We start from the raw sequence: 19,523 nt of genomic DNA, 5'->3' as shown, positions 1-19,523 counted from the left end.
CCAAAACTTCAGAGAGGCTGTACGCACACAGAGAAAACAGCCGTGTAGGCTGCTCTGTGCCAGTCCGCCTGAAGACTGCCTGGAGACAGCGCATGGAAGATATGATTAATAAAAGAGGTTTCAATGAACAACTGCTGTATTTGCCAAGTACAACAAATCTCTCAAACATTTTCTTCCTTATTTTCTTCCAGGTAGTGCGTGAATTTCTTCTTTTGGCATGACAAAACAGATGTAGACACAAAAGCAACACAAATCATAAGAAATCTAGAGATCACAGGTGATAGGCAATCATTTTTTAAATCTGATTTTTAATTTTAATCTGATTTTTAATCAGAATGATTCAGAATATCACAACCACAATGTAGACTGTTTATCTTGAATGAAGTGAGGATAGGACTTTACCTCATTTTTGAAGGGGTTGTTACACCCTTTGTGAAATAAACATTTAAGGAAATAAAAAATGAATAGCTGATCACCAGCATATTATTTTTTGAACAAAACAGATCTAAAAGCCATGTAGGAATCTGCATTTTTTTAGCTTTGTCTTTGTGTTCAGAAGAAACACAACAGCCTGTCATATCTGGGCAGCTTCTTTTGCATGGTAGTAGAGGACCAGGTCACAGGAACCAGAGGTGTAAGACCCCCGCTAGAACCTATGCTGCACAAATGGAGGCTTAGGTTAAATAGGTTAAATAAAAACAGAGAAGGAGAATGAAGAAGTAATTACTTGAGATCTCCTACAGTTGAGATGAGAACCCAGTATGTTCTGACCCTAGGAAAGCCAGTTGCTTCTTTATGGTTTGGCTAGGAACAAGAGGAGTACTCCCCCACAAATTTAAATAATATGACTTCATTGCCATTGCTTTTAAATGACAAAGTAACTGGGGACGGTTTCCTCTCCCCCAGTAAATACATTGAAGCATTAGCATTACCGCATTGCTGAATTTTCACACACTCATACACATTTTTTTTGCAGAGCAAACAGGGAATATGTAGGTTCTCATCCACATTTCCTGTGGAGCAGACTGATGTGAAACAACACAGATGAGAATGAAGTTTCACTGTACAACAAGATCCTTGGAAGAACAGGAACCACCGCTGAGAACAAATGCCAAGCAGCAGAGAAACTGAGCTTATGAAGACAGGAGGGTTCCTCTGACCACCGCCTGGTGGGGAAAGCACAGCGAGGAGGACTCTGGTGAGACCATCAGGGGAAAGGCTGGGAGCTGACTACCAGGTAAAGGCCCCAGTAGCAGCTTTTAGCAGCATCCACAAATAGAGGAAGCCTTGAATCAGTAAGGAAAAACTTTACCTGCTGTTGTTTGATTCCCTGCTTGTGGGGAAACAATGCTTTAAATTATTCTAAGATAAACAGGACTGCATCAGCACAACACAGTGCCCTATTCTCTACCTGTTTTCCTAACAGCTGTCTGTGGAGCTGCTGGTTGGCAAACCACATGGATCAAAGACTGGGAACAAATATTTTCATATCTTCACCCAGCAATGTTATCATTAAAAATAATCAAAAACTGCTCCCCACCTTCCTTCCCCACCAGGGAAGGTTTTGCATCATGCCTTTCCTGCACTGAGTCAATAGGCAGCAGCAATCTCTTCTCTGTACATTTCCAACAGCTGCTAATGCCACAAGTAAACAAAAGAAGCCTCATACTGTTTAAAAAAAGAGACAGAGAAGCTCAAAAAATATTTAAGCCAATTTGGATGAGAAAACGGAATGCAAGTCTCACAATATTTCTGACTTTTTCTTCTAAACAGCCCTGCTGCTACCTTGTTATTTGCTAAGGGCAGGTCTATGTAGGGTGAATTAAGCAGCCTGCAATCATTATTCCAGCCCAGCTTCCTTCCTGAACTCTCAAATGCAAAATAAAATCATCCTGGTGAATAAGCAGACTAGAATGTGTGTGAGATATTAAATATTTCTTTGGACCCTGTTTGGAAACCAGTCACCCACATGGATTAATAGAGTAAGATAGCTGCTGGGCTGCTGCTAACTTCATTTGGGACAAGGTATATGAATATATATCCATATATTTTTATGGATATAAAATAAATAATCAGGCAGCTTGTGAAGGAAGGGATGAAAGTGACTATCACCACATTTACCAGCTGATCTCCAGCAGAAGGGGAAGTTTGGTTGTTTGTCTGTCATCTATGGCACATCAGTGTTTGAGAAGAGTCAGTGCAGGCCTGCACAGGGGCAGAGAACTGTGGGGCTGTCATTGACCCCACACTCACCAGTTGCCCAGCCAGCACTCATTTTCTTTGCATGTTTTGAGGGCTGAGTAAGGCACTGGACACTATTATCACTAGTGTTTTATCACCAAGGAAATGGGCATCTTATATGTACAATCATACACATTGACAAGATCCCCCCTGAGTCTCCTTTTCTCCAGGGCAAACAGGCCCAGCTCTCCCAGCATCTCATGTTCAACTTGGTATCCACCAGGAGTCCCGGATCCTTGTCTGCCAAGCTGCCTTCCAGCTGGGTGGCCTGTACTGGTGCCTGAGGTTGTTCCTCCCCAGGTGCCTCTCTTCAAGCACATGTTTCAATGCAGGCACCCAAAAACCATTTGCCTACACTCACCCCATGAAAACCAATCATTCTAGTGGTCACTGGCCCTATCTGCATGGTGAAGATCTACCCAAAAGATGCCAAAAAAAAATGTGCTCTGATCTCTTTGCAGCAAACCATCATAGGCACAATCCTTGGGACCCTGGCTTATTGACAGCTCCACCTGCTTGCTCAGGCAGAGCCTGGCCACACCTTGCCTCAGTGTCTCCATCATATAATATGACATATGCAACACAGAAAAAAACATTTCCCAGACCTGGTTCTCCTTCAGCTTTTTCTCCAGCAAAATTAGGCAATGTTATTTGAATTGACAATCAGCAAATCACCTGAACACATCACAGAATCACAGAATCATCTAGGTTGGAAGAGACCTCCAAGATGACCGAGTCCAACCTCTGACCTAACACTAACAAGCCCTCCACTAAGCCATATCACTACACTCTACATCTAAATGTCTTTTAAAGACCTCCAGGGATGGATGGGACATGCAAGCCTATATTACTTATATTAAGTTTGTAATGTGATCATCTGTGCTCTGCTAAGCCTGCTAATATACCATGAAGTTACTAATATATTTGAATTAGGAAGAAGACTGCTGCAATAAAAACATGTAATTAGTATTTTACATCAGATATATATGCCACAATAGCACAAACTGGAAAGGACTGTGGAAAAATGTTTGTGGTAAGAATGGTTTCTATAGAAAAAAATGTTGGAAGAATAACATTGATCTTATAATGACAGCTGACAAAATTGCACACTGAAGGTGGACACATTATGGACGCACTGTGGATCATTTTCTAGGGAGACTATACAGATGTCTTGAATACGACAACACACAACCATGCAGAAATCCAAAGTGCATTTGCCATGTTCCCCTGGTCTAATATAAGATTTTTCCTGAAATTTGAAGCCTTGTCTACTTCTTTTATGTAGCTAGAAAGTCAGAGCTGTTTGACTGGAGTTGATCCAGTTGCTAAACAACCAATAATTGATCTTCCCTGGATTTTAGCAGTGTGTCCTTTAAGCAGAGAACTCACTACCTTTCTGTCTGAAAGGTTAGGCCTGTATGTTATTATCCGAGGACTTTAAATGGAAATCAAATACTTCTGAAAAAAAGCTTAAGGATAGATTTACTGATAAATATATGTGTTTTTTAAATACTGTTTTAAAACTGTAGTGGTGTAACAACACAATTGTGATTGCTTCCATGGGCTATAAATTCCCATCAGGTGCCAGCAGACTGAAGTCTGTCCTGTTAAATGTATGAATTCCTGTAATATGCCATTTGGTGGAATGATGATGCAGGTCCACTCACCATGTGCCTCATCCAGTCTTTACTAAGTGGACTTGAAGCAAATCCAAGTGAGTTTGTGAAGACTGTGCATAGGATGTCCAAGAATTCTGGATGCCTGGAGAGCTAGGTAAAGCAGAACTGCCTGAGCTGCCAGGCATCTGGAAATCAGAGGCAACTATATAAAAAAAGTCTAAAATTCTGACAAAATAAAAATGCCATATGGGAAAGGAAGGTATTTCAAAAAAAAAAAAAAAAAAAAAAAGAATTCATATTAATTCCAGCAAGAGATCCCCTTTCTGGCAAGGGATGGAAAACTTCTGACCCACAGGCTGGAAAGAGAAAGTCAGAATTACTTATCTATATGCAATAACGTGCTTTCTGCCATATTTTTTTTTTCCAGAGAGCAATAAAGAAGTCCAAGTATATGATACAGTAAATCAGGCTTCTTAAAATGTTGCAATTTCTGTTTTCTGTATACATATATATATGTTATAATTTGAAGTTCTTAAGTCAGCACTGTGCAAAGCCATATTAGTAACACTCCTGTGAAAGAAGGCCGAAGGTGGCACTAACAGAATTTCTGCGGATACATGTTAATTTTTATTTATTTATTTATTTTTAATTTGGGACTAATTTCTAGCCTATATAATTTATCAAGGCTTTTAATTATGTGAAATGGATTTCTCTAAAGGCAGCCTGAGCAATACACACAATTGGAACTGAAATAAGCTCCAGGCTTGAAATCACTCCAAGTCACTGGCAAAAATGAAACTATGCTCAGCCTGCCAAAACGAACGTCATTCAGTTTTCCTTCTTTCCTTTCAACTTCTACCAAGCATAATCAGGTTTAATAGAGATCTGAAATATACAAGCCATAAAAAACATGCACACTCTACAGTGCACAAGCCACTACCAACAGTGAATATGGGAGAGAACTCAGTAGCTCTATGGTAGCTTTTGTTATTAATCAAGAGCTGCACATATCTCCATGGTGATATTTTCTGCTGTATTGTCCATTTTCTTCCCAAAAGGTATATTTTTGAAAATAGATGTCAAACGGACTCACCTCTGAGGTGGAAGTTGCCCTAGTGGTAACCTCAGCACTGATCCAGACCCAGAAATTTCCATTCTTGCATTCTCTCTCTTCTCACAGAGGGTTCATGCAATTTCAAGTGATCTTGGGGATGTTATTATCCAAGTCATTTGGGATATCCTCCATCTCTTTCTATACCTTACAAAGTCCCTGCAGTCTTGGACAAACATCAAACGTGACCACCCTCTGTCTGGGGAAATCTGAGTGCAGTGGAGCCTATGTGGGAAGGCAGTCCTTCCTGAACAAGAAGAGAAATTGTATCTGTGCCTCACACCAAATAAATTTATTATTATTATTTTTTAATTTATCCAGGGTGGAAAAACAGGGGAAACAGTGAAAGTCCATGTAACGGCTTCATACTTCTGAGACTTTCAGAAGCCCTTGGCAATGCCAGGCAGAAGGTACCACTGCTGTGACAAGGCAGTGGAGGAGAGGCAAGCTGGAAGGGGGCTCTGCTCATCCCCCTGCTCACTTCTGAAGGACAGTGGCAGCTCTGCCCGCTGCTTTTTCTGAGAATACTCTTGCAAGATCACAGAGAGCTTACATCCGTTGTTTCCTCTTTAGTCTCTATAGGAAACCTCTTCAGGAGGGAAACATTAAAGGCCAGAGAATTAGCAAAACATCTCCTTTTCACCTAAGCCATCTATTTCTGTCATCAGGTCCTTGCAGTATGTGTGAAACTGGGAGCTTCATTTACAAGTATTTAACCCCACAGCCTTACTGATCTCTCTAAATAGCTATATATTTGAATATCCTAGACTTTTTAAATAATGAAATATATGTCTATACAAATGTATGTATATACACAGTAAGAACCTCAAACTTCAGGCTTCTTCTGGCTTCTGAGCTCTAATGGTTTATTAACAAAGCCAAGTAGTGTGTCTATATTCCAGACTGTGAACCTATCCGACCACTTGTGTGTGCACCAAAGCACTCCATGCCCTGGCGGGACTGTACAGGTTGTTAGCAAGGCATTCCTCTCCATAAATACTATACAGTCCCAGCAGTTCTCTGTAATCCCTTCACATTTTCAGCTGACATTCACCGCATGGCTGGGATATCCTCAGATACATGCATGGTCGTTGCAGCTCTGCATTTTACTAGCATAGCTTGGTTCAAAATTAACTGGTTTTGCATACCATGTGATTTTCAAAGTCATGATGCAGATAAAGCAAAAGCAGGCTTCGCTGGAACACTTATCAATCTGCTGCTCGCTGGGGACTGCTCTGTGCCAAATAGCTTACGCCTACGTTAGCAAATCCTGTGGTGCAACAGGAGCAGCTCTATAAAGCAAAGCAATCGGTGATGAGAGTCCAAAGTCCTCAGTATAAATAATTCAGAGGTTTTACTTTGGACAGTCTCTTGTTTTGGTGCTGTGGGCTGAATGCCCATCAGTGGCTGGAGCATGTTAGATATGCTCCCGGAGTGCCTCTACGCAGGGGCTCCAGGAAACAACTTTGCATCATCTGAAAGGGCACCAAGTTTGTGTGCTGTAAGGCTGCCTGCTGATATGAACCAAAACAAGGGAAGTGAGGACAACTGGAAGATTTGCTTCCAAAGCACACTGAGTCTAACTAAAGCTCTACAGACTGGACTCCATTCACGGAATAAGAAAGCAGGAATAATTTTACAAATGGAATAAATGCAGCCTTTTTCCTATCATCCAATGCCTTGTCTTATACTAAACACCACAGTTGCATGTATAAAATGGATGGGGAGATACAAAATTTAAATAGAAATGAAAAACTGAAAAGGAATCAATACAAAAAAAAGCAGTACTTTGATGCGAGCTTGTTGCATACAATGCACACAAGACTGCTTCCCTGAGTGCTGCAAGGGTCAAACCACAAGACACAGTTTCCCTGCTCGTTATTCATAGCTGCTCTGCCCAAGACAACACTAGCTCTTTCTTGGATCTCTTGCATGGACAAGCTATACATGTCTTTTTGAGTACAAATGGCTTTTCACAGTCTTGCCTTTCTGATCCTGTGATATTTTCATGCTGATATTCACCCATGTGCTGATACTCACATTCCAAAACTTGTGCTGCCATGTCTTTCCCTTTCCTCGCCCCTGCTACTCCTCTCAGCACCTGATTTATGCCCCTTCACTCTTCCCAAAATCAAGACATGAGGAGCACAGGGGAGGCAGCATGTCCGCAGCAGCGGTTTGGGCAGCTGGAGCAAGCACCTTTAACAATTTGTTTTACATTTTTAAAATTTGTTTAACAAACAAATGCTGCACTTGCAGAGCAAATTCTGTGCTGTTCTGCAGCACTCTCAGAAAGCTTAGCAAGGACATGGAGAAATGTTGGTGCCCTCTCAAAAGTTTCTGCTGGTTAGATGTGAATGTCCAGAGGTTAACTGTGGATGGACCTCTGTGGATGACAAAGGTAATTAGCACAAATTTGTAATTAACACAACACAACCTTTATCAGAGCACTGAAGATCTACAGGGTTCGTTATCAGTGTGTGAACCTCCTTCTTGGAGGACTCCCACCTCTCTTTGGGTGCTGCTTTGATGTCCCCCAAACAAGGAAGGGCAGGGAGAAAGGCCCTGATGTCGAGGGTGAAACGCAAGGATTAAAACTATGTGGTGGTGTAAAGCAGGAGATGAGGAGGTACGTCACGACCAGCTGAAGCTGCTGGGGAATCCAGGCAGGGAAATTTGAAGTTACCCAGAGAGGGGCCTGACGAGAGCTGGGGGACACCAAACCCAGACAGAACCAGAAGCATCTTTAATGGTCACAAGTTGCCAAGACCCTGGCTTCACTCGCCACCCCATAGCACTATGTTCAGCAGCTCTGTGCCAGTCACCCACCTCAGGCAGCCAAACCAACAGGAAAAAGACCTTTTTGTGGGATGCCTTCTCAGCTAGTTCAGCTGCAGACTAATTGGAGCAGCAGTGACCCGCCTGGCAACAGCCGCTCCACAAAATCACAGCCTTGGGTGGGAAATTCAGCGTTGCCGGCCGTGCCTAAGTGAGACGTCATTCCCAAGCAGCTGGGTGAAGCAGGCAGACCACGCTTCATTACAGAGCGGACAGGAGACAGCAGTAATTACACAAACACGAGATCTATTACCTGACCGTTGTCAGATCCGTCTAAGGTGCCATGTGCAGCGAGGCAGGCCATTAATTTCCCATTCCGCCGGCAGCCCAGGTGCACCAGGTCTCGGCAGTGAGCGTGGCATGTGTACTTGCAGTCTGGGACACACATGAGGACAAAAAGGAAAAAAATAGAAGAAGCATTTAGAAACGAAGTTGCTGCAGGCAGAAGCTAGAAGAGAGGCACATCCTGATGTGCTACCTCTCGGCTGAACCTCCCTGTCTGTGCACGTGGGTAAAAATAGTTACAAATTAGAGAAGATGTGAATTCACCGAAGCAAAGGTGACAGCCCAGTGCCACCCTGTCACAGTCTCCATGTCACCCTGACACGGTTGCAGAGATGCAGGTCTCTAGTTACATCAGGGCTGCTTGGTAGTACAGTTTTGCAATAAGTTTGTGCCATGTACTAGTTATTAGCAATTATAATATAAGCACAACCGGGGTGCTCTCAGGAAAGACACAAGATTTATGATTTTCAGATAAAAATTTCTACCTAAGTACAACGACCATTACATGTGTATATGCATTTTAAATTTGAGGTTCTCCTGAGAATATGTACAGGAGTATTGAAAACTGAATGAGGGGTTGATATGAAGTTGCAATTAACCTGCTAAGTCACAAAGTTGCCTTCAGGAACAATTCAAAAATGTCACTTGCTGGCTAGCAGAATCAACTGGGATGGCTACCAGCAATGCAAATTCATAACAGAAGCAGATGGCCCCATCTCTAGCAAGTAATCAGCCCATTCATACTGCCTCCGTATCACAAACAAGAATCACTGAAATGGTATTTGCAAAAACAACATGCATTTGGTCCTGAAGCCTTGTTGCTTTTGTTTTTCAGTGTAAGCTGGGCAGAGCTCGTTATACCACCTTTGTCTAGCACTGAATGTCACTCTCTATTTTTAGATTCTGTTTTAAATTGTTTATAATTTTGCCAAAGAGAAACCACTTGTACTTAAAGTTTCCATGCTGGGGAACATCATGCTGTTTGCTTTAGCACATTTTAGCTAAAACAATTCAGCCATTTCCAAGAATGACTTTTGGAGGAAATGCTTTGATTTTCCTAAAATAAACTACTCTTACAAATACATTTTTGTTACAAAGCTTTGCACCATCCTGATTTATAGCATAAGGTGAATTCTGGGTGGGCTTTTTTTTTGTTCCCTTATCAGCCTTCCAAAAATCTCAGTTTTCCGTATGATTTGTTAGATTCCCATTACAACTCCCGAAGAATAAATTCTTCTTGGTTCCCTTTTATAATCAATATTCAGCAGCAGTGTTATGGGGCAAGACAGCAGAGTGTTTCCTCCAACATGGCACCATTGGCTATGGTCTGGATGTCTAATACAAGGTCCCTGCATGGGCAGATCAATCAAAATTAAAAATGTATATGTAATGTGGATTGCACATAAACATGCAATCACAGTCCTGTGCCTGATACAGAATGTGTGCTATATCCACACTAACGCAAAATTAAATGTATTTTATCTGGCACAAAGTTTGCTAATACAAAGTCAGTCTGTCAAAGCTTCTTGAGCACCAGTGACTCAGCAGAGTCAGTCCATACTGGATCAGCACTCTGGATCAGATAACTACGGTATTTCTGATCTGGCAGACTTAAACCAGACTGACTATCACTGTAACATGTCTGCCACACCCTTCTTGGGACATCAGCAAATATCTTCCAGCTAATTATGGAGCAAGAAGGACCTTGTTGCAATATTAACCAAAATACTAAGAAAAGGCTCTAAGTCTCTAAAACCATTCCTGTATGTTACGCGGAGTTTGGAAAACGTGAAGCAGAACAGGTAGAAGACTACAGAGGGAAAAAAAATAAAGGATGTCTCAGGCAGCTGATGAAGACTGTAGGCATCACTTCGCTGCATGGCAATGCAGAGGTGAAGGGAGGTTACAAGAAAGCAATGGTCACATTCCTATTTTTTCTTAATTTCTCAGTTCTTTACTTTGCAAGCTTAGTTATCTGTGAATACTTTCTTGGCTTAGTTTCTAAAGAAAAAATTCTTATGAAATTGCATTGCTTGACCATCTTCCTAACCTTCCCCTCTGACCAATTTCAAGCAGACAAATTTCAACTAAATGCAGTCTAAAAGATGATCAAGTTCATATGAATTCTGTGAAAATCATCTCTTGGTTAAAGGAGGGAGACCCAAGCTAATGCCCAGGCTCAGGGCAAGGTAGGCCAAGCTCAGCCACCAGGCAGGTGTCTGAGAGTCTGGGCAACCAGCTCCTACATGGCTCTTCTGGGCCAGTAAGGAGGTTACAGGGAACAGGGCAAAACTCTGCAAGAAACCAGGCTTTGTTAATCCAACAGCTTCCTATGGTCATGCAAATGTATATACCGAGCATGCACCTATTCTAGAGACCCATTTTCACAAATAATATTAGGAAAAAATCTCTTAGCAAAACAGTGGTCAAAACCAGGATTACTAATTAAGTTAGGAAACATTATCTCTCAGTACTATTTTGTTTGTCATTTATATTCATTTTAATTTGTGAGTCCGTAATGTCATTTGTAAGACAAGCCCATAATTTCCTCCTGGCCCTTATAGGCATAATTGCAAAAAAATGTAAAAGCTTCATCTCTGAAACTCTTTCAATCATCAACTAAATTTGAATATACTGACTATAAGTTTAATGAGCAAGACAATAAAAAAAATATGTTTGTTTCTAGGATGGTAACATTTACAGCCTTCTTTTTCTACACATATTAGCTCTAAACGCAGTATTTTACTCCATTAATGGCATACAATGTTTCACAAAGGTCCAGGTGGCATCAAATTAAAAAGAGTAACCTCTGGTTTTGGTAATCCTTCACTTGAGCACTTGCCAGATTACACTGAGTTCAAAAAATAGCTACTATTCTGAAAAGACTGCTTCAGTCATCAGACAGTGGATTGCCATATTATCTCTGCTTGGAAGCGTTCAGAACCGGGTATTCTTTCCTGAAGTAGTCTGAAACAAATGTCCTTTAAATCCAGCAATCTGGGGGGCTTTAACTGGGTGCAGCTGATAAAAACCAGTGACATTTAGAGAAGGCAACAGGTTTATTTTCCTAATGCTTGGGCTGTCCTGTATGCTTAAATTATCTGTGAAAGTGATGTCCCAATGCATATTGAACATGCTTAATTATCCTGCATAATTTGTAAATGCAAAGTGTGTGTTTATTAAACATACAAATATTATCTTTTAAAAGTTGCATTATCAAATACTGAGTCATAATGTAACACCTTATTCTCTATTATTGTATTGCTACTGGTGTCATAGAAAAAAAAATAACTTAGCAAGTTTTAAAATTACATGAAATCAAAGCTATTCATATCTTGCCTTCACAAGGGTGAGCTGTAAGACATCAACACATTCATTTATGTTCATGGTCCCTACCTGATGTTTGGGATTTCTTCACCTGTAACTTGATTTTGCCTGATAGCTCATAAAGAGATGTCCCCATGACAGGCAGGGCCTTGTGCCTGGGCTGCGCAGCAGAAAGCAAGCAAGCTCAACAGATGCTCTAACATCAGCCCCTGGTTAACTGAACATTGCTGAGGAAGGCAGTGGCTCAGCAGCAACATCTCTCTCTCCTGCTGTGGTCTTCTTCCTTGCCCAGGAAGTGTGCACGTTCATTTCTGTGATGGCCCAGACAAATTTAACTTTCAAATGGGTATGCAAAGTGTATGCTGTGCCTGAGCAACACATGGGAAGTTCAAAGCCAAATTTGTGTTTATGTTTGTCTTACTTATCAACTGCACTAAGTTGAAGACGTCTTTACTAGAAAGCTTGAGGAGGGTATACAGCTTGGTGTTGCTACTGTGTGTGTTAGGAAATTAGCCAGTAAAATCATCTTTAATTGATAGCCTATGGCTTTGTTCCCAGCAATCAGGGAAGAGATTGCTACCATGATTGCTCTACAGAAAGTACACCTGTAAAGCTTCTTGGAGAAATATTCAAACTACATAAGTTGTTTACTACCTTAATTCTTAATCCATTTAAGCCAGCAGGTCACAAAAGGAAGAAGAATGAAGTTCAGCAGTATTTCTTCTGCAAGACAGAACTACACTGTATTTCTACAGTATGCTGATATTGACATCTCACATTTTGGTTTGCACTTAATATATTCTATGTTGTTCTCCTTTTGGTTGATGGTCAAGAGCCTATGTTCTAGTTTGATGCCAAAGGTGCCACCAACATCTCTTTTAGCAGGTTCTCTAGAAGCTGTAATGGAACGAGAACCCTATTTGGATAACTGACCTTCAGAACATGTTGAGTACAGCTTCTTGGGGGCAGAGATCTGCTGTAACACTCTTGATGCAACTACATTTATTTCTGATTTTTTATTTATTATTGTCACTCAATATCAGTTTGAGATTAAGATAAAGCTTATTTTAACGATATTTCCCAATTAATGAGACATGGGCGATTTTTGAGGGATCACAATCGTTACAGACGAGACAGGGAATTTCTGACCATCCTTTTTCCTGAGGGGTCTCTGTGCACATTTCCCAGTCATGGAGCTAGGCAAGGCTCAACTCAGACTGCAGGACACAAAAGCCCCATCTCCCAAATTCCTGTAAAGTTGTATCCATACACATCCACAAGCACCATTTTGCCATGTAAACTCTTCTAATCTACTGTTTCTCTGCAGACTCTGCTTTCAACAGGTACATGGCTGGGGCTGCTGGCGTGAGGTCCTGTGTGGGATACACGCACCCCACAGAGAGGATCCTCTGCTTTCCTGGGCACGGAAAGACCATAAAGCCACCTTGACTGGCCTCCTGGGGCAATGCTCCAAGAAGTCTGCTACTACAAGAACCTCTAGAAAGCTAGTGAAACCATCTTGTTACTGGAGTGACTCAGTAGGGCTGACTAAGACCAGAAGATGTAAACAGATGTGCCTCCTCCTTCAAGCAGATGAACACTCCTGCTGGAAAGCAGACGTCCTCTCTCATTCAATTCCTGCTTCCTACAGCTGTTGGAGCCCACTTGACAGTATTAGAAAGCAAGCATGAATATAAACAACACAGGAAGAAGACTTTCAAAGTGCTGGTGCTAAAGCTTGGCTTCAAGATTTATGATTTCAATCATTTGTATAAATGCATTTTTCTTCAGTTTTGCTAAAAGCCTATTTTTTTTTCTTTCACACAGCTGGCAAATACCATTTGGATTACAAACTTCCATCAGTGAAAAGCAAACAAAAGCTTCTCAAACACTCATCTATCAGTACATCTAATATATTCACACATTTTACTAGTTAAATAATATGTCTAATAAATAATAGCCTATAAAATGCTGTTTGTTGTAAGACTCTAAAACTGAATCTAAGAATCAAAGGAATATGATTGCAGATAAGTGATTTAACAAGAAAAGTTAAGCCATGATTTCTCTTTAAAAAATTTTCTTTAAAGAATTGCAGCTTTGTCAATACTAGCCCATGAAAGTTCATCCTCTAATACACTACTCTTTATGACGAATGCCGACTTAATGAACAGAGTCATCTTGAACAGATAAAGTCATGCTGAAAAACTAAAACGAGACAAGTTACTGACTGTACCGATATCATCCCTGATGAAACAGGATGTACTGGTTACAAGGAACAAGTTTTATATTAGAGTATAAATCAAATGCAGGCATGACACTTTAAAATATGCACAGTTTAATTGGTTTCTATGGCAAGAAAAAAAAATCTATATTCTACACAGAAGATACTTCTAATGTTTTAATGAATATTTGAAAATAAAATTATTCCTTCAAATTCATATCTGAGACTGTTCTTTGATTTACATCTTTCTTACTTTGGACCAAGAAACTGATCTTATTTCTTAGAAAAACTGAAGAATGAACCAGAGAATCATATTAACAGGAAATTATTAAGAGGTACTTGAAGTTTGGTTCCCATCCTGCACTCTCACCAAGCCCAAACGGGCACCTCTGGAGGTTCTTGTGATTTTGACTCACAAGAAATGTTTGACACACATTGACATGAATTTTGCAAAGATCCCTGTACTAGCAGTTGTCATTTCTTTGTGGCTGCAAATGTGTTTCACCCCACATCCTAGCACTGTGCAAACCCAAACATTTACATATGCACCAGATAAAACCGAATCTGTCAGGCCTGCCACCCCATCTGTAACCATCACAGCCCCATTGGGGTCAGGAAACCTGCCCTGGGAACAGGATAAACTCCTGCAACCGGCTCTATTTGCAGCTTCTCATGGTGACTGAGATACAATTACCCAGCCTGCTCATGGCCCAGACCTGCTGGATCATGTATTTGCATATATTTGGACCTCAGCAGAGGACGTTTGCTTTAATTCTAACAGAATAGTGCAGAACCGAACCCAAATGCTCACCATCTTTTTGCCCATAAAGTGCTCTACCAAGCTAGTGTTTGGTTGTTGCACACACACACAAAATGCTATATTACTCACCAGTTTAAGATTCAGATTTAAGATGTCCAACACCAGTCCAGATGAGCCGTGTGGGTATGGGCACCCTTTAGGAGGGGGCAGGCAGGTGGGAAGCCAGGACTAACATGCCAGGACAGCTCACCCAGCGAATGGCAGGAGACATTGCCATCTAGCTGCACCTTTAGGAACTGGGATGGAGGACTTTGCATGGATGAAGCATCCTGGAGTGGCCACTGCTAGCCAGGTAAGTGTGCTGGCAGCAGCCACAGAGAAAGTCCCTGACCACTGAGGGAGGACTGCACATTCCTCATACATGTAAAAAGTGTGCATGCGGTTGGGTTAATACCGGTCTTGAGCTACTAAACTCTACAGTGGCTCTTTGATGCTTAAATGTCTTTGAGCACCTGGCCGTGAGTGATGTAGGAATATAAATCCCATTGATTCACTCTGGAGCTATCAAAGAATTAAGTCAATTTCATCTGCATGCAAAAAACATTTTTATTTTTATCAACATGGCAAGCTCAGTCTCATGTTCTCTCCCTCCTTCCAGTGCTTGGCAGCAGGCTCTAGCTGGGACTTGTCACAGCAGACTCTCACAAAGGTGGGATCCCATATTATCAGCCTATAAAAAGGCTTGTGCTCCTGGGGACTCCTGTGCCTGCTTTGGGCTGATAATGTTCTTTGTGCACTCCTGCAGCAACAGAACACCTCATGCTTTCCAGACCACCCAGAAAAAATAAAATAAAATATAATCATAAAATAAAATAAAATAAAATAGTTTGTAAACAAGACTGAATTACATTCACATTATTCAATCAAGGTAAGGGTTAAAACAGAAATTTGCAATAGTTTTTTGCAACAAGCTCCTTGGGCAGATAACACTCACTCCTGTGAGCTTTGAGGACCAAGTATGAAATGAGGAAATTGGAAATGGAGCATTTCAACCACATAACCTGCTCCTCCCCTTGTACCTGGCCGGCTTGTTTTCTGAGGCCCCCTTTTAGGGACTGTGTTACACTCCGCCACAAACAACCTTAACATTCAGTAGCTGTTTTAAACACCCTGTGGCATGGTGATGCCTGTTGTTTTCCAGAGCTTTGTACATGGAAATTGTGAGACCTGGTGAGGCCTCAACCTGTTAATTAATGCAAAGACTTCATTATTGACTTCACAGCCAATTTTACCCATGCTTTGCAGGAGATGAGAAGGGAACCTGATGAGCTCCTGCTAACACTAACAGAGATCCCAGCGATAACCACTTGCTGGCAGACAGGACTGACATTTCTGACTCTGCCAAAGCAGCTAGGGGTGGGGAGGCCAAATTCTTCCGCATGGTAACTTCAAACAAGGGATTATGGACAAAACTCAGCACATATCTTGATATAGCACCTTGTCTCGCCTTTCCTGACAGACTTCAGAGAGTGATCCTGTGCTGCTGATGCATGCCACAGCAGAAGGTGCACCTATTGTACACAGGTTTATGGGATAAAATGGCAGTGAAGATGCCATGGCCCTGAGGAGCCAGAGTTTGCATATGAAGCTTACAAAACCCAGCAGCCCAAAGCCCTTGCTGAAGTTCCCTACTGAATAAAGGGGCTGGCAAGACACACCAGCCCCAAACAGCTGGGTTTCCTCCTGCAGCTCTCTGAGAGCACACGCTAAAAATCACAGTAATTTACATTCCGTGAGCACCTGGCCCAGGAACACATGGCTGCATGCACCTCTGAACTGAAAACGTGATGGAAAATAGTTGAAGAATTACTGTTTAAAAAGGCAAAAATTGGTTCAAAGTATTTATGCAGTTCTGCTATCTGTCATGCTGGTATTTGGGGATTTCCACTTGCTGTGATTGTTAGTCTCTTCCTAACATTAAAAATTTAAAATAATGGGGAGAAAACAAACAAACAAACAAACAAAAAACTTCCACATAAAAAAGAAAGAAAAAAGAAAGAAAAAAACGCACCCTCATCTCTCTATTCCCTATGCAAGAATCAACAAAAACATAACTCTTTTTGAAACCATTTACTCTAGTGCCCTCTATTGATGAACACCAAAACCAACCAGCATAAAAATAACGCAGATTAGCATATTCTTTTGCTTTTCCTTTTCTTTAGAAGAAACTTGACCAAAAAATAATAACTGGCATGAAAAGTATGACTTAGGTGTAGCTACCTGCACTGCCAAGGGGCTGCAAGCCCACAAGCAGACCTGAGTTATTTAACTCCATCTTCTTTGTGTAACTGTGTGTAACTGGCACAGAGAGAAATAGGGGAAAAGTTGAATCAAACCCATCAGACTAAGTGAAGCTTAGTGCAAAAATGTTTGTGCCTGTTCAGCAAAATGGCAGTGTTCTGCAGTGGTCACCTCCAACACCCAGCACAGCTCTGCTCTGGGTGTGCTACTGCATGCTGCATCCCAGCTCAGTCTGTGTTGACGTATCAGGATATAATGTTACATTATCTCTTTAAAAGAGGGAATTCCACACTAATAATTTATTACTGTTACTCTGCATAAATGGCCAATCCACAGCTTTTATTTCAGATGGTATGAGTCAGTATTCTGAGCCTGATAATGGCCTTCGAAGCATGTATCTCAGGGAGGCGGGGCGTTTAATGCACACAGTTGGTCATCCTTTTTTCTTCCTGTTGTCTTCAACAAGCTCCCAGAAAAAAAAAAGGAGCAGAGAGAAACATCTTCCAAGTGCTATTGTTTGACACTGGCAAAGGAAACAAGAAAAGTGGTAGTAAAAAAGCAGAAAGTGAAATTACTATGTCTTGCTTCATGTAAAAGTGCTAGAGCCAAGGAAAAGGGAGTTCAGTGGGATGCAACATTCACCTCACCTAATTATCTGAGAAATGGAATAAAACAAAGCATGATGCAATTTGCAAAAGCCACATGACTGGTAAGAGCTGTGACTGATGATGACCGCTATAGGGAAAAACATATGCATTATCTGTACACTGACAGAATGCATCTCCCCTGGAAAAATACAGACTCCCAGATATGAGGAAAACTAGACAAATATTTAATGGGTGGAGAATCACACAGAAATCAACAATAGTGAAATAGGCTTTCATGTCCCAGACTTTACCAGTTACTGCCCTTGAAAAAACACAAGGATAGATGGATGGGGTTAGACCAAGGATCCACCCAGGCCAGTATCTTGTCCTGGGAAGAGCTGCCAGCAGGTTCTGAGGGAACATGCATGAGGAAAAAAGTGAATTTTGAATGGTTTCCCCTTTATGCCCTTCTAGCCTCTAGCAATCTGCAACTTAAACAAGTGAGCCAGAGCCTGTATCGGCATCTGTTTATTTAATATCCCTTCATGGCTCTTTCTTCCATGAATTTATCTAATCCCTTCTTGAATACACTTATACTCCTAGTCTCCCAAACATCCTGTGTCAGTCAGTTCCCCAGCTGAATTACGTGTACGTATGTGTGTATATGAAAGCACAGTTTGTCCTAAGCTTCTTGTGTGGCCAGTGCATGGTGCAGCGCTGACTTCTTATGCCATGAGAAATGGCAAATAACTGCACCTTTTCCAACTCTCCTTGCTACTCATACAAGTAGCAAATTTGCTGGAAGTTGCCTCTTATCCAAGCTGAAAAGCCCTGTCCTGTAAGAGTTTCCTAGTCTCTTTGACAACCCAAACCCATCTTGCATCTTCACTCTGTTAATAGGGTGGGGTGACCAAGGTTGTTTTATATGATACTTGAACACAGTATGATTTTTTTTTTCTCTATTCTTTTCCTAATGCTTCTATATATTCAGTTTCCTTCTAGCTTGAACATTGAGATGAGTCTCTTCAGAAACCTTCCACATGATTAATTCTGTTTTCCAAGTGATAAAATCTAAATTAGAAGCCATTGCTCTGTATGAGCAGGTAGTGTTTTCCCCTAGTTTTAGTATGTATTTATTAACACTGAGTTATGTTTTACCGTCCCGTCACTCAATATGATGCGTTTCTTCTGCAGCTTTCTGCAGTCAACTCTAAACTATGCTGATGACCTGTAAACACTGACATCCGGCACCCATCCCCTTTTTCATTTTGCTAGTAAGTGTTAAATATTTTCTACAACACAGATCTTGGCACGGTTTCCTCTATAACTAGGTAAGTGAACTCCTATGCAAATCATACCCCCCAAAATATTATACATATACTTGAAATAAAAAGGAAAAGCACGTATAGAGATGTTTTGAAAAGCACGACAGAACCTAAAATCATGCCTTCACAATACAAATAGTCTTTAAATGGCATACTTTCATTAATAATCTATGTATACTTAAATGAACACCAAGCACAGACTATTAAATGATGATTAGGAACATCCAAATCAAACGGGCTGAAATGTTCAAAGCGGATGAACTGAAAGGACTACACCCAGTCCTAATGCAGACAGAAGACCTGTATGTATAACCTGACGGTGAAAGGCTGTCGTCTCCTACCTGCTTCCAGTCTCTTACAGTGCCATAGTCAGCTCTAGCACTATATGAATAACAGCCATAAAGCAGACATTTAAGAAACAAACAGATACAGCAGTCCAGAAAAGCTGGATCCAAATATCGATTTCCCACCACAGTAGGTTCCAAAGATGTCTGACCTTGAGTTGCTGGATTCACACTCCAAAAGTTCACCTTGTCTGATACTATGTTACTTTTCAATATAAATTATTTGCAACCAAGCTGGTTTCTCCTTCTGCCCCCTCTCCCAAATACAGCTAATTGATCCCTCAAATGGTACTCCTTTGGTGGCAACCATCTTGTCCACCTAGTTGAGCACGAATGCTCCAGAGCTGCAGTTCCCAAATGTCCCTACATCCCATTCTTCATATGCATTGGGCCAAAACTCTCTCCATCAGTCCCAGAAATGTAGGCTCTGGCTTTGAATACCTCCCTGAATCTCTCTCTCATACCTCTCTCTTTGAATCTCTCTCTCATACTTCTCTCACCTTCATCCGTTGAGGTTTTATTTGAAAACACACAGTGTAAATTAGCTCCAAAATTTCAGATGGA

The 19,523-nt window shown here is 41.2% G+C and overlaps 1 protein-coding gene across 2 annotated transcripts in view; it reads right to left on the bottom strand.

Annotated features, from left to right (window-relative positions):
* RASSF3 (Ras association domain family member 3) overlaps positions 1–19,523 on the bottom strand; it is a 98,730-nt gene that overhangs the window by 63,630 nt on the left and 15,577 nt on the right. For both annotated transcript variants that reach the window (XM_035334352.1, XM_035334333.1), the window contains exon 2: positions 8,063–8,184. In XM_035334352.1, the coding sequence (XP_035190243.1) occupies positions 8,063–8,113 (51 nt within the window). In that variant the 5' untranslated portion in view covers positions 8,114–8,184. The remainder of the gene's footprint in view (positions 1–8,062; positions 8,185–19,523) is intronic.

Source organism: Oxyura jamaicensis, chromosome 1 (genome assembly GCF_011077185.1).
Source record: "Oxyura jamaicensis isolate SHBP4307 breed ruddy duck chromosome 1, BPBGC_Ojam_1.0, whole genome shotgun sequence".
Lineage (NCBI taxonomy): Eukaryota > Metazoa > Chordata > Aves > Anseriformes > Anatidae > Oxyura > Oxyura jamaicensis.
The sequence above is the reverse complement of the archived record's forward strand: the minus strand, read 5'-3'. Positions and strand labels throughout refer to the sequence as shown.